We start from the raw sequence: 13,735 nt of genomic DNA, 5'->3' as shown, positions 1-13,735 counted from the left end.
GAAAGAAATTGCCTGTCTGCTACAGGATATGTGGGCTCCGTGAAATGAAATGCAGCAGTCCTGTACTGCTTGCATTCACAACACCTGGTAACAATTTAGTGTGTCAGACCACAGCCCTGGGACTACAAATGAAAAATAAGTTCCTCTCCCAGCTTTGTAGTATGCCTTGTCTTGTTAGTGGGTTAACTAGACAAGGGAAGACTTACAGACTTGTTTCCCATCAATGCTTACTTGCGGGGGGTGGGTGGGGGTGGGGAGATATGTAGTAATCAATGTTATAGTCATCGCTCTTGTGTATTGTAATTCACCATTAGGGAAATGCACAGTACCTAAATGTTTATGGCAGGAACAATGAACAGTTCACTTATAACCCAGTGCTACTAATTTTATGTATTCACAAATCTTCTATCCTGTTCTTCTTTCAACGTGGAACTCAGGACGGCTGACGGCCAATAGATAAAACAACTGTACACAATAATATATCATCTAAACCACAAAGTCATGGCAGCAACAATTCATCAGTACAACTGCAACTAAAAATAGTTTACCTCTTTGTATAAGCACCTGGCCAGTGTAAAAATATATAGTCTCCTTGTAAAAACAGCATTCCTCCGTGTCTTGTTGCCCAGACATATATTGACTTAAGTGAACAACTGAGACTTAAAAGTGCAGTGCTTAATAAATCCTACAGCAATTTCACTAATCAGCCATGGTAGAGAAATAAAGATACATACAGCAAAATAATCAGCTAATAGAAGAGTATAAAAATACAACAAATACAACACACTAACAATAGAAAGCAAAAGCACACGGTACCCTCTTCCCTCCCTCAGTAGCAGCAGCAATGTGGAAATATGGATACATAAAGGGAAATGTGTAGGATATAGCAGATTTACCATAACTCTTGCCGTTTCCACAATTGTTTACAGTAAGCAGGTGACCACAAGTGTACTTGCTGTACGTACCTTGCTTATCTAGGGACAAGAGGGGCTGCTCTTCCTTCTGTGACTCTTTCAGCTTTCACCCAGAAGCATTATTTGATCCAAACTCCTATCCTGGGGCGCCTTTCTTCCCTAACTCGTGACTATGGGATTCCCCGACCCCATTGGCAGTTGTCATAGGGGTGCTGCACACTTGTTGCTCCAAAAATGGTGACCTGTGTCACCTTTGTTGTTCCACCTCACACCAGTTGCTGTTAATTGGCATCATTGTTTCTGGGAGTCTCGGGAACAGGAGGCTGCAAAAACTCCTTTCTGATTCCCACTGTCTTGGTGGCAGCTGCTGCCTCTGACAGTGCTCCACCTGGCAGTTCACATTTGGTCCATCTTTCATCTCCCTGTCCTTTACCCTTAAGTCCAATCAGCTTGTCAGAAAGGTGATGTTTGGAACATTGGAAAATGCGGTGCCTTTATGTTCCGAGGCCATTTCTAAAATAGGATCTTGAAGCCTGGTTGGTTAATTAATGCAAGGGAACCAGCCCCCCATGCTTAAGGATACAAAGGTAAAGGGATCCCTGACTATTAGGTCCAGTCGTGGCCGACTCTGGGGTTGCGGCACTCATCTCGCTTTATTGGCCGAGGGAGCCGGCGTACAGCTTCCGGGTCATGTGGCCAGCATGACTAAGCCGCTTCTGGCGAACCAGAGCAGCCCACAGAAACGCTGTTTACCTTCCCACCAGAAGGTACCTTACCTACCTACCTATTTATCTACTTGCACTTTGAGGTGCTTTCGAACTGCTAGGTTGGCAGGAGCAGGGACCGAGCAACGGGAGCTCACCCTGTCGCGGGGATTCGAACCGCCAACCTTCTGATAGGCAAGTCCTAGGCTCTCATCATAGTCTTACTGTTAAGTATTCTCCTCATTGTGCCTGCTTTCTGTTTTAGCCTCCTGCAGTGTGACTCCATAAGTGAAACTGCTGCAGAAAATAAGTTACCTTCCTTACAAATTCTCACTTTTTCATAGAGGGGCAAGTTAGTGGTGGTGTTGCGTGTTAAGTGCAGGTCACAAACTTCCTGCTCCTCTTGTTGTGTCATGTCTGTGCTACAGATCTTGCTTTGATCCATATCTCTTCTCCCTCCCACCCACTCTTGTTTTCTCTCTCTTTCTTTTAAAGGAACAGGCCAAAGCCAAGAAACAAACTCCACCTCCATCTCCTGCTCCTGTTCCTGCTCCCACACTGCAGCCTGTGGAAGAAAAATTGCCATCAAGTCCAGTCTATGAGGTTAGTTTGCTAGCTATAGTCATTTAGCCAAACAGGAAAAAAGCAAAACCCTAGCTGAAGGGCAAATGCATGCTGAAGCTACAATCACTGTTACCTACCTGTCAGGTAGGAACTGCTGTGAAAGAGGTCTGTGCCTCCTCTGCTTGTCAGAGGAGACAGTGTTGGGCTATATGCACAAGTAGTCCAATAGGGGCATCACCGGAAGCTGCCTTATACCACTCAGGACAATAACATTGTAATAAATTTAATCACATTTGCTATGCTAAATTTGGAACATTCGACAAGGGAGAAATCATGGGGAGAAATGAGAATACGCTTGAATGAATTATCACGGGGTAGTGAAGAGCAGACTTTCAGCTGTATAATGAACAAACATGCTGTGCAATTGTATTCCCACAATGACTGTGATGCGGCTGTTGCAGTGCACCATCCCAGCTTCTCCTCGAGTCTGCCAAATTACTTTGCCAAGGAATTGATCTGTCGGACTCTCGTAAGGCACTTGCTGTGTATCTTCTCGGGAAGGGCACTTGCAAAATGTCAGCTTGCAGCAGTCTCTAAAATGCAAGCAGTCCATGGGCTGTCTTCATGTGCTCCTCATTTTTGAAAACTCCGATAAGGAGGAGTTCCTGGTCCTGGGGAGGCTTCTAAGCATGTTCAGCTGAAAGCACTTAGGAAGGTCTAAAGGGGGCTTCTGTGTCAGGTGGAGCAGATGAGCGTTTGGGGGTGCAGGGGGCTGGCACAGAGGTGTCCTTCCCCTGCACACTTTAGCCCTATATGCATTCATGTGGATGTGGTGTGCACTGTGTCCTGTGTACCGGGGGTGGGACACCTTTATTAGCCCAACAGGGACATTCTGAAAGCCTGATGCCAGCTGTGGGTGGGGTCAGAGGCAAAACAGATGGAGCTATGAATATAACTCCCACTTTTGTACTGTAGCATATATGCAAAAAAAGAAGTTTCTCTGTGTGTGCTTGTGTACACATGTGCATGCTCTCTGTGTGCACTTTCCTCTCCACCCTATGTACAGGCAAGCAGCAGTTCAAGAACACATGCCAGTCCAGGCTGTGGATTGGAGAAGGCCTTAAGAGTCCCTGCATTCCCCACCACCCTTCCCCCAGGGTTGAGGTTTCCTCCTCCTAAGGGAGGCTGTAATAACTGCATTTCTGTAACAACAGTGTACTTGAAGTTCTCTCTGTCTGTTATGTTCTGGCTGCCTCTCCTTCCCTCTAGGATGCCGTTTCCTTTGAGTCTGGCTACAAGAATTCAAATGCAAATTACTCAGCCGCACACGAGCCAGAAACCAACAACAAAGTTGAAGAATCTGACTACCAAGAAGCAGTCAGCCAGCGGAAGCCGGAGTATGAATCTGAGACGGTGTATGAAGTGGCTGGGGCAGGAAACCAGTATCAAGCAGGTTCGTCAGCTTATCTTTTGACCTAGGAGAGAGCTCTTTGGTCATGGCTTTAGGCAACGGTAGACTGTTCTCAGATCTGGTAGTTTGAGATGTTCAGGCTAGAAAACACTCAGTAAGTGACAGGAGCTGGGAGGTAATACTTTTGAGTAGATGGTTCCTTCTTTTTCTAAAGCTATTCAGGGCTGTGTCTAGCCAATGCTGCAGCAGATTTACCTGGGAAGCCTCTCTGTGCTGTATTGAGTTCCTTAGAGTAGCATCAGATACAAACCTATAAATATTTGGGGTCTGTGCTTTCTGAAAAACAAAGCTGGGGAAAAGGCATACTAGCTTGACTTGTAAGGTGTTAACGGTGTTACATCTAATGATTCTAGGCATCTGAAAGTAAGTCCCTCTCGGTGGGATTTATTCTCCAGTAAGCATGTCTAGGATTGCAACCGCAGCCTACTAGGTCTTGGCTTCATGCAATAAAAATGATCTTAAATGGTGATTAGAACCTATGTTGGGTGATGCAACTGAATATGGGACAGACCAACTTGTAAGTGTCAGACTACATGTTAGTACATGAGTTTAAGAAATTCACATATCCTTTTATTGTGTCATGCATAGTAGTAATGTGTCCCTTTCCCTTTAGATGAAACTACTTACGAATACGAAAACGACCTTGGAATAACAGCGATAGCCTTATATGATTACCAGGCTGGTAAGCAACACATACTCTTAGTTCTGCAGTTCTGGTTTGGTTTTTTAAAAAATATATATTTTGCATGGGGTTATATTAAGCATATATATACACACACACACACACACACACACACACACAATATTCTTCAAAAAGCACTATCTCATACAATGCAGAACATTTTCAGAGCTGTGTCATAAATTTTGCAGTTTTCTGAACACAGCGCACAAGCACAGGAATGGTAGGTGCGAAATTCAGTAGGTGAGAATATTGACTAAGTTTCTAACCCTCGCACCTGCTTTAAAGACAAGACAGAAGTACTGGTTTTTGGGGGACAGGAGGCGGGTGGGTGTGGAGGACTCCCTGGTCCTGAATGGGGTAACTGTGCCCCTGAAGGACCAGGTGTACAGCCTAGGAGTCATTTTGGACTCACAGCTGTCCACGGAGGTGGAGGTCAATTCTGTGTCCAGGGCAGCTGTTTACCAACTCCATCTGGTACGCAGGCTCAGACCCTACCTGCCCACGGACTGTCTCACCAGAGTGGTGCATGCTCTGGTTATCTCTCGCTTGGACTACTGCAATGTGCTCTATGTGGGGCTACCTTTAAAGGTGACCCAGAAACTACAACTAATCCAGAATGCGGCAGCTAGACTGGTGACTGGGAGCGGCCGCTGACACCACATAACACTGGTCTTCAAAGACCTACATTGGCTCCCAGTACAGTTTCCGAGCACAATTCAAAGTGTTGGTGCTGACCTTTAAAGCCCTAAATGGCCTTGGTCCAGTATATATGAAGGAGCGTCTCCACCCCCATCTTTGTACCTGGACACGAGGTCCAGTGCCAAGGGCCTTCTGGCGGTTCCCTCACTGTGAAAAGCCAAGTTACAGGGAACCAGGCAGAGGGCCTTCTTGGTAGTGGCACCTGCCCTGTGGAATGACCTCCCACCAGATGTCAAAGAGAACAACAACTACCAGACTTTTAGAAGGCACCTGAAGGCAGCCCTGTTTAGGGAAGATTTTAATGTTTGATGAATTACTGTATTTTAATATTTTGTTGGAAGCCGCCCAGAGTGGCTGGGGAAGCCCAGCCAGATGGGCGGGGGTATAAATAAATAAATTATTATTATTATTATTATTATTATTATTATTATTATTATTAGTGGGCAACACCTGATGGTATCTCAGAAGCCAAGAAGGTAGGAATGAGGCTACATCTCACAGCTTTGCTATATGGCAGAGAAGTATTTTCTGCTCAAATCACTTACTCTGATTGAGACCACTGAATTTCAGTTTGTGGTAATTCGTTACACCAAATAGTTGGCCACATAGCACTCCAAAGCAGAATCCACATTGCCTTTTGGGGAAAGGGTTATTAGTTCCACCTCTAGGTTCAAAAATATATTTCCACATCTGTGACAGGAGTGAGTAGATGATAAAAATAACTCGTAACTCCCAGTTTTATGAAAGATTTTACATAAGCATTTTTGTTTTGCTCTTGGGATTTGGATTACCCTTTCTTCTGCAAGGTTTGTGTCACTCACCGTACTCGCTTTCCAGTATGCTGAGTATATTCCCCTGAGAATCCTGGCCAAACAGTCTCCCTTTTGCAATCTGCTTCAAAGGGATTTCCCTTTTGGTAACCATTGCACTGCAGGCTTGCCATCCTAGGTGATCTGGAGGACAAATACCCCAGTGCCACAGCAAATCAGCAAAGGGTCTGGCAGAGTTCTCATGTGAATGCCAAACACACTTATTCATCAAGCCTGACCATTAAAAAACAGGTATCCTATCTGGAAGTTGTCCTGGAAGTTGATGGCATGATCTGGCACACACCTGCCAGGAACAATCTTCAGTGGTTTCGATCTTGTTCTCGTGTACCACCTAGGCAAAAGAATCACACGTTTCTCATAGAATTAAGGTATTTCATATGGAAGTTTGGGATCTCGGGTGCAATCTAGAGTTGTGTTCCCATGCCTTGGGTGGAACGCATACTCTGCAACACCAACAACCCTTTCCCTCTTTATAACCATCAATGAGAACCCTGCTTGAACACAGAGTAACTAATTGTAAATACTATTATTTAGTACCTTACCTGTTCCCCCACCCCACCCCCTTTTATATCTGTATGAGATACTAACTTGCAAGTTGCTTCTGCTCTTTCCACAGCTGGGGATGATGAAATTTCCTTTGATCCTGACGACATCATCACAAACATTGAAATGATCGATGATGGCTGGTGGAGGGGAGTGTGCAAAGGCAGATACGGGCTCTTCCCAGCTAATTATGTCGAGCTGAGGCAATAGGAAATAATGTCCTACCATTTATGCCTTAATACCGTGATCATTCGTCTGATTTATTACACTACAAATCATGTTCTTTTTCTTCCGGAGGATGGAGGGGGTCTATACATATTCCTTTTATATTTAAGATATTTTCCCGATGCTTTTACAAATGTTTATGGGCTCAGAAATCGCTTAATATATTGTAACTCTCGCGTTCCCCACTTCAGCCTGTTGTCATAGGTTTTTAATGCGGTTTGAAAATGGGGGCTTTTCCTTTTGGCCAAATTGGTGATGGTGTTCCCGACAATTTCCAAGGCATTTTTAGCTCTTTCTGATGGCAACTGCATGTCTCATTTTGTAGCTGTTTGTGTGCTGAATTCCCAAGTAATTATGTCCAGCTGCTCTAGTACTCTCACCGTACTCTCAGCTACTCATTGTCAGTTTCCCAGATCTCAGCCGTGCAAGTTTATATATATTTCCATATATAGGGAACATAGCAGGAGGACCTGAGAAGAGCTGCAGTTGATGGCAATTGCTCCATAGGAAAAACCTTTTTACATTGATAATAGGAAGGATCCAGTGCAGATACATTTTAAAAAATATTTTCTTGAGGACTGCAATCCAGTGGAGAGTTCCCTTGTGCAGCCACCATTCATTCAGTCTAAAAGAGGGTTGATGCCATTGCCATAAGCATTTGTTGTCTTGTGTTCTCCTCCAGTGGAAGCCTCCCAATATATTGGCAAAAGAAAACCCTGCTTTGCTTCTTCTCCCTGTGCCCAGAACACTGTGAGATTTTTTGGTCCTGAGAGACTTGCCAAGAAGTGACCGTTGTCATTGTCTTGCAAATAACACCCATCTGCTGCATGCAGTTCATAACACGGCTGCCTTGAAGGTTAAAATGAGGCAATAGGTGTGTACATACATACTGGGTTTTTATGATTTGGAAGTGGGAGAAGGCCGGCTGTGTAGTAAGCTGGTTATGCAACCATATTTCACTCAAGGAATGTTAATAAGAGGAGCTTAAAACCTTGCAGATAATCTCTACTAAGCAATGTGTAGAAAACTACCACCTTTTTTTATAAGTTCAGCTGAAACTGCCAGTAACACAAATCAGTAAAAGTGTGTCTGCCTCTTGCCAAATGTTAAGCTGAAGTTCTTGCTACTACTTCAATGGGACAAGTCAAATATTGGGTTAGTCACTAATTTTGATCACATGAGCATCCCTACCAAAGACGTGTTCAGTGTGTGTGTCCTGTCCATTTCTACTTGACTGGAGGAATTCAGGGAGGAACTGATTGAGCAAGAAAAAGTGAAAAAGTCTTGTAAGTAAGCCCAGTGGAATATTAAAACAATATTTATGTAAAATGGCAGTGTACAGTGTATCTAGGAAGAAGGCCTTGGGGGTGGGATCGTGAGGGGGGTGGAATTAACTAGTTGGGACAATCTTTAATAAGAATGTCACTTTTTACCTGATGTTTCCTTTCCCACTGGTTTCTATTTGTCTCCTGATTGCATTAATAGTATTACATTGGGTTGGGCCAGATTTTATATGCAGTTAATCTTACCAAGTTTTGCATAGGACACCTCATAGGGTACATTATTCCTTTTTTCCTTTTTTGTAAATTAAATATTCAAATAAAATTTTGGAACCATCTGCAGAGCCTGTTTGTGTGTGTGTTTTAAAGGCTTTATCACATACTGAGCTAGTTTTAAAAAACACACAAAACTATCTCAGAGTATGTGAGAAAGCCTTGGTCACTCCAATGCTCAATGAGGCATCCACAACCATTGGTAAGCCACATGGACAGCCCAATTCTAGCAGATTTCACCATCCAGGAAGGACTCTAAGGTCAAAGGAGCACATAGTAGACCTTACACCTTTGAGCACATTGCATCCTTGGGTACAACATAACACTGGTCAACAACAAATTTGTTGTCTGCGGTTTTTCAGTTGATTTAGGACGAATCTGATGCGCTGAATCCAAAAATTACATTGGTTTTGCTCAATCAGGTCAAGTTTTTGAGCTATGGCCACATGTCGGTTTTTTTACGTATTTGTTCACATGTACGCTTGTGTGGAGCATTTTAGAAGAAGTTGGTGGGGGTAAAATGCCATGTTGAATAATTGTTTTGATTGGAAATGATTATTTTAATGACAAGAAGTATTCAGGTCCGATAGTTCTGGGTAATTATGTCGAAAAGGGATCAGTTTGAAGTCATAAAACCTCGAAATCTTTCATAAATTGGTGTGGCAAAGCATAAAGTTGCTTACTATGCTTATTTTGGTATTAAACTTGGTGACCAGGATAAAGCTTGGGTGCCACACATGGTGTGCAAGGCATGCACCGAGACTCTACGTGGGTGGACCAATGGCAAGAGGAATCTGAACTTTGGAATTCCCATGGTTTGGAGGGAGCCGACAAACCATGTCACTGACTGCTACTTCTGCGCTGTTGATGTGACTGGGATCAACAGAAAGAACCGGAGCAGCCTCAAGTATCCTGATCTTCAATCAGCACGTCGTCCTGTAGCTCATTGTGATGAAATTCCAGTGCCTGTCTTCGGAGAACTTCCTGACATTAGTGACGAAGATGCCTCCAGTGTTGAAGGACATGAAGAAGAAGAAGTGGTTCTTGAAGATGATGCTCCACATCCATTTTCCCAAAAGGAGTTGAATGATCTAGTTTGCGACCTCAGCTTGTCAAAGGACTCTGCCGAACTGTTGGCACCCAGATTGAAGGAAAAAAACCTCTTCTCTGACAGTGCTCGCATCAGCTTCTTCCGCAACAGGCATCAAGAGTACCTCCGTTTTTTCTCAGAAGAGAAGGACTTGGTGTACTGTGCAGATATTGCGCAGCTTCTGCTCAAGCTTGGAGTGCCACAGTACGAACCCAAAGATTGGAGACTGTTCATTGACAGCAGCAAGCGATCACTGAAATGTGTTCTGCTACACAACGGCAACCAGTTTGCCTCTATACCCCTGGCTCACTCGAGTACACTGAAGGAGAACGATGAAGCGGTGAAGTATGTGCTGGAGAAAATTGGTTATGATCAGCATAAGTGGTTTATTTGTGTTGACCTGAAGATGGTGAACTTTTTGTTGGGACAACAGTCTGGCTTCACCAAGTACCCATGTTTTCTGTGCATGTGGGATAGTAGGGACTGTGCTCAGAGTTACACGAAGAAGGACTGGCCTGTGCGGGAGGAACTGGTGCCTTGCAAAGAAAGGAACGTCATCAACAACCCTCTGGTGGACAGAGATAGAATACTCTTCCCACCGCTGCACATCAAGCTCGGCTTAATCAAGCAGTTCACCAAGGCTCTGGACAAGGATGGTGACTGCTTCACTTACTTGTGCCAGGCTTTTCCAGGCTTGACCATGGAGAAGTTGAAAGCTGGCATCTTTGATGGTCCTCAGATCCATCAGCTCATCAGAGATCCAGAGTTCCGAAACTCAATGAACGAAGTGGAACTGGAAGCGTGGAAGGCATTTGTTCTGGTAGTGAATAACTTTCTTGGCAACAATAAGGCCAGAAACTACGCAGAACTTGTCAACAACATGCTGACTGCTTTCAGAAACCTGGGCTGCAACATGAGCGTCAAGATGCACTACCTATTTTCATATATGGTTCGGTTTCCTGAGAACCTGGGTTCAATGAGTGACGAGCAGGGGGATAGATTCCATCACAACATGAAAGAGATGGAGACCAGGTATCAGGGTCGCTGGGATGCAGTCATGATGGCTGACTACTGTTGGACTCTGAAGAGAGACCTCCCTGCTGCTGAGCATTCCAGGAGTTCCAAGAAACGGAAGTTCAAGCCCTGAAGTTTGAAAAATGGTGAAGCAACATGCAATTTACGTGTACTTACCTTTATCAATGCCCACCATTCAGTTTACAGTAATCGATGTTTCTATCAGGTAATCAATATATGTTGTTGGAAAAACATTTTTTTCTCTTAAAAACATATTTAGGATGATATGTGTTGACAAAAATCAGCTGATAATGCCAGAAAAATGTAATCGATTTTGTCACAAGATCTGATTTTTTTCAAATCAACGTCAAAAACCCGACCTGATGGAGAGAAACGGATGCCATTTCCTGATTCAGCAGTGCAAAAATACCCTAAATCAGTTGTAGAAATCTAGACAACATTCAAAAAGTAAAAAATTGTTGCGCAGTGTAATCAATGTGCTAATTCCACCCATCTCTAGGTCTGTATTCACTAGGGCAACTAGATTGGCCTGGGTATGAGCTGCTTTCTCTGCAAAATATGTAGCCAATACATTGTAGTGGGCTCGGTGTTATCCAGCAGAGCTTTTTAAGATGGCAAGTTGCCTTGGTGTAGTAGACATGTGGAAAGTGAAGGGGACTGTGGTCTAAACCACTGAGCCTCTTGGTCTTGCTGATTGGCAGGTCGGCAGTTCAAATCCACACGACGGAGTGAGCTCCCATTGCTCTGTCCCAGCTTCTGCTAACCTAGCAGTTCAAAAACACACCAGTGTAAGTAGATAAGTAGGTACCGCTGCAGTGGGAAGGTAAACGGCATTTCCATGTGCTCTGGTTTCCATCACAGTATTCCATTGCACTAGAAGCGGTTTAGTCATGCTGGCCACATGACCCAGAAAGCTGTCTGTGGACAAACGCCAGCTCCCTTGGCCTGAAAGCGAGATGAGTGTCGCAACCCCATGGTCGCCTTTGACCGGACTTGACCATCCGTCCTTTACCTTTACCTTACCTAAATGGAGAAGCAGGCCCTAGAGCCTTCAAGGGCTGAACAAACTGACCAGTTGGTGTGATACCCCCTCCAATCTATAACTCTGGTACACTTGTCGGGGGCTTGTTGTTGTTTAGTCGTTTAGTCGTGTCTGACTCTTTGTGACCCCATGGACCAGAGCACGCCAGGCACTTCTGTCCTCCACTGCCTCCCGCAGTTTGGTCAAACTCATGCTGGTAGCTTCGAGAACACCATCCAACCATCTCGTCCTCTGTCGTCCCCTTCTCCTTGTGCCCTCCATCTTTCCCAACATCAGGGTCTTTTCCAGGGAGTCTGGGGGCTAGGATTGATGAACTTATGATATGACTAGGACACACACACACACACACACACACACACATTCATGTTATGTAATTTATGAAATGGTTCACAACTGGTATATATGGAAGATTTGTGCTTGGCTTAAAGTCATTTTCAAGATCCCCTGTGTAAATATATTTTAAAGGTATATACTTTTTTTGTGGGGTGGATGAAGGCAGTATAGTTGTAAATACATTTCATTCTACCTGATGAAGCTTCCTATGTTGTTTCTGTGAAAAACCTGGGGTCCATTTTGCCTGTTTGGGAGAATTCCTCATCTCTGTCAGATTTAATGATAGCAGGGGGAAAAAGAGAGAAAATAAAGAATTTGGAAAACAGCGGGGTAGCTTACAGACAGCTTAATCAATGTGAATCACCCACCAACAACATGATTGTGTTTGTGTCCTCTGATTATTTTTGTATTGAAAAAGCTTGCTCTATTTTTTGAAAGTCTGTGGTATATTACTGATAGTTGGCGGCAGCTGCTGTGCAGAATAAACCCATTACATACAATGCTCCCTTGTTGCGTCTGTCATAGTTCTGCCTGGATAGGAAGCTTTTTAAAGCCAAGAACAACACATTTAACATGCAGAGTCACCTTTTTAATCTCTGGCTCCTACTCTCTGCTGCAAAGCAGCCATGGCTGAGGGCAGTTTTTGCAGCATACAGGATGGGCCCCTAACCAGTTACTTTTGCCCTAGCCAGCATTCCAGCTAGTGAGTTTGCTGTAGAAAAGGAACAGCTGTAATTATGATCTCTTGGGACATGATGGTGGTATTTTTGAGGATAGGCATCTTTACAATTACAGGTTCCTCTTCTTACCTTTAAAATGTACAAACACAGAGTATCTTCTGAAGATTGCAGAAGCCTGAAACTTGAAAGGATAGTCAGTGAAAACAGCCAGACCCTGTAAAACCTAGCTGATAGAAGAAAGTGCTATGAAGACATAAATCTCATATTGTAGCAGGCTGAGATCCCAAAAATGTGGCTTCACTAGTAAAGACCCTGGAATTTTTAACTGTTTCAACATAAACTTGCTTTTATTTGCTAGCACTGCCAATAAAATAAAGACTCCCTGAGGGAAAGGTTTTTGTTACATTCTGTGTTAAGAGTGAATACAACTCCCTCTGCTGTTTGTGTTCTTCCAGTACAACCACTAACTCGGTCTGACCCACCCTCCTTTATAGATTAACAGAATAAAATCCTGAAGGTTTCAATAGCCTGCGAAGAAAAACAGAGCGCAATCTTGGCTGTGGTGCTCAACACTGGGAGTAACCTAGCATGATTTTTTTTCTTGAGAGAGTCCAGCCAATCTTAAGGCATTTCAGTGCTGCATTTTATAAAGCCCCTCTTTAAGCTGCTACTTTATTTTTAGCTTGCACAGATGGCAAGATTTAAGGGGATGGTGAAGAATGTTCTTGCATCCAATTTATTTTATATAAAGCCTTGAGGCTGAGGAGAATTGTTAAGGGATGGGGGATGGGGAATCCATTACCCAATGTGTTTAATTTTCAAATGTGGTTTGGAACTGGGAAGAAATGAATCGTGGTTTGGAGACTGCTTGCACCTACCTCACTGGTGGGTTTGCACATCTTGCTCCTCCATTCTTTTCTTTCCCTTGCAGTCTTCCTTTTCCCTCCAGGAAAAATAAGAAATTTCAGATTTCAGAAGTGAAACCCTTGAGGGTGGTCAGCAGGAGACTGGGCTGCAACGAATGCTTCCCAAGCCAACCATTTCTGCTTCAGATGTTTCTGTTTCAGTGGATAGAAGTAATTACTCCCTGTTAAAGCAGGCTCATATTCAAAGCCATTTTGTTTCACTTAGAAAAACTAAACTAATTCAATAAATAGACACATTAAGCAAATTGGATTTTAACATGAAAGTTACTAATGAACAGCGTAAACAGAGTTAGCGGAAGAGAAGGGAAGTCCATAGTTGGCACCACTACTTTCCAAGCAGAAACATGAGCTTCCATAATGTGATTATGTTGGCCTTTTTTAAAATCAATGATAGCAAATGATTAGCGGATTTCAGTTATGCTTTTAACCAGTTGAGTAAATAAT

The 13,735-nt window shown here is 43.6% G+C and overlaps 1 protein-coding gene and 1 long non-coding RNA gene across 4 annotated transcripts in view; both read left to right on the top strand.

Moving 5' to 3' along the window:
- CTTN (cortactin) overlaps nucleotides 1-8,250 on the top strand; it is a 37,819-nt gene extending 29,569 nt beyond the window's left edge. For all 3 annotated transcript variants that reach the window (XM_080983402.1, XM_080983401.1, XM_080983403.1), the window contains 4 exons: nucleotides 2,114-2,221; nucleotides 3,452-3,635; nucleotides 4,267-4,335; nucleotides 6,481-8,250. In XM_080983402.1, the coding sequence (XP_080839528.1) occupies nucleotides 2,114-2,221; nucleotides 3,452-3,635; nucleotides 4,267-4,335; nucleotides 6,481-6,617 (498 nt within the window). In that variant the 3' untranslated portion in view covers nucleotides 6,618-8,250. The remainder of the gene's footprint in view (nucleotides 1-2,113; nucleotides 2,222-3,451; nucleotides 3,636-4,266; nucleotides 4,336-6,480) is intronic.
- Nucleotides 8,251-10,667: 2,417 nt separating this feature from the next.
- LOC308460696 lies at nucleotides 10,668-12,185 on the top strand. The gene is made up of 2 exons (XR_013978732.1): nucleotides 10,668-11,440; nucleotides 11,657-12,185. It is a non-coding gene; the product is annotated as an uncharacterized lncRNA (long non-coding RNA).
- Nucleotides 12,186-13,735: the final 1,550 nt, after the last annotated feature.

Source organism: Podarcis pityusensis (genome assembly GCF_964106645.2).
Source record: "Podarcis pityusensis genome assembly, chromosome: 1".
NCBI lineage: Eukaryota > Metazoa > Chordata > Lepidosauria > Squamata > Lacertidae > Podarcis > Podarcis pityusensis.
This window is presented reverse-complemented; position numbering and strand designations above follow the sequence as displayed.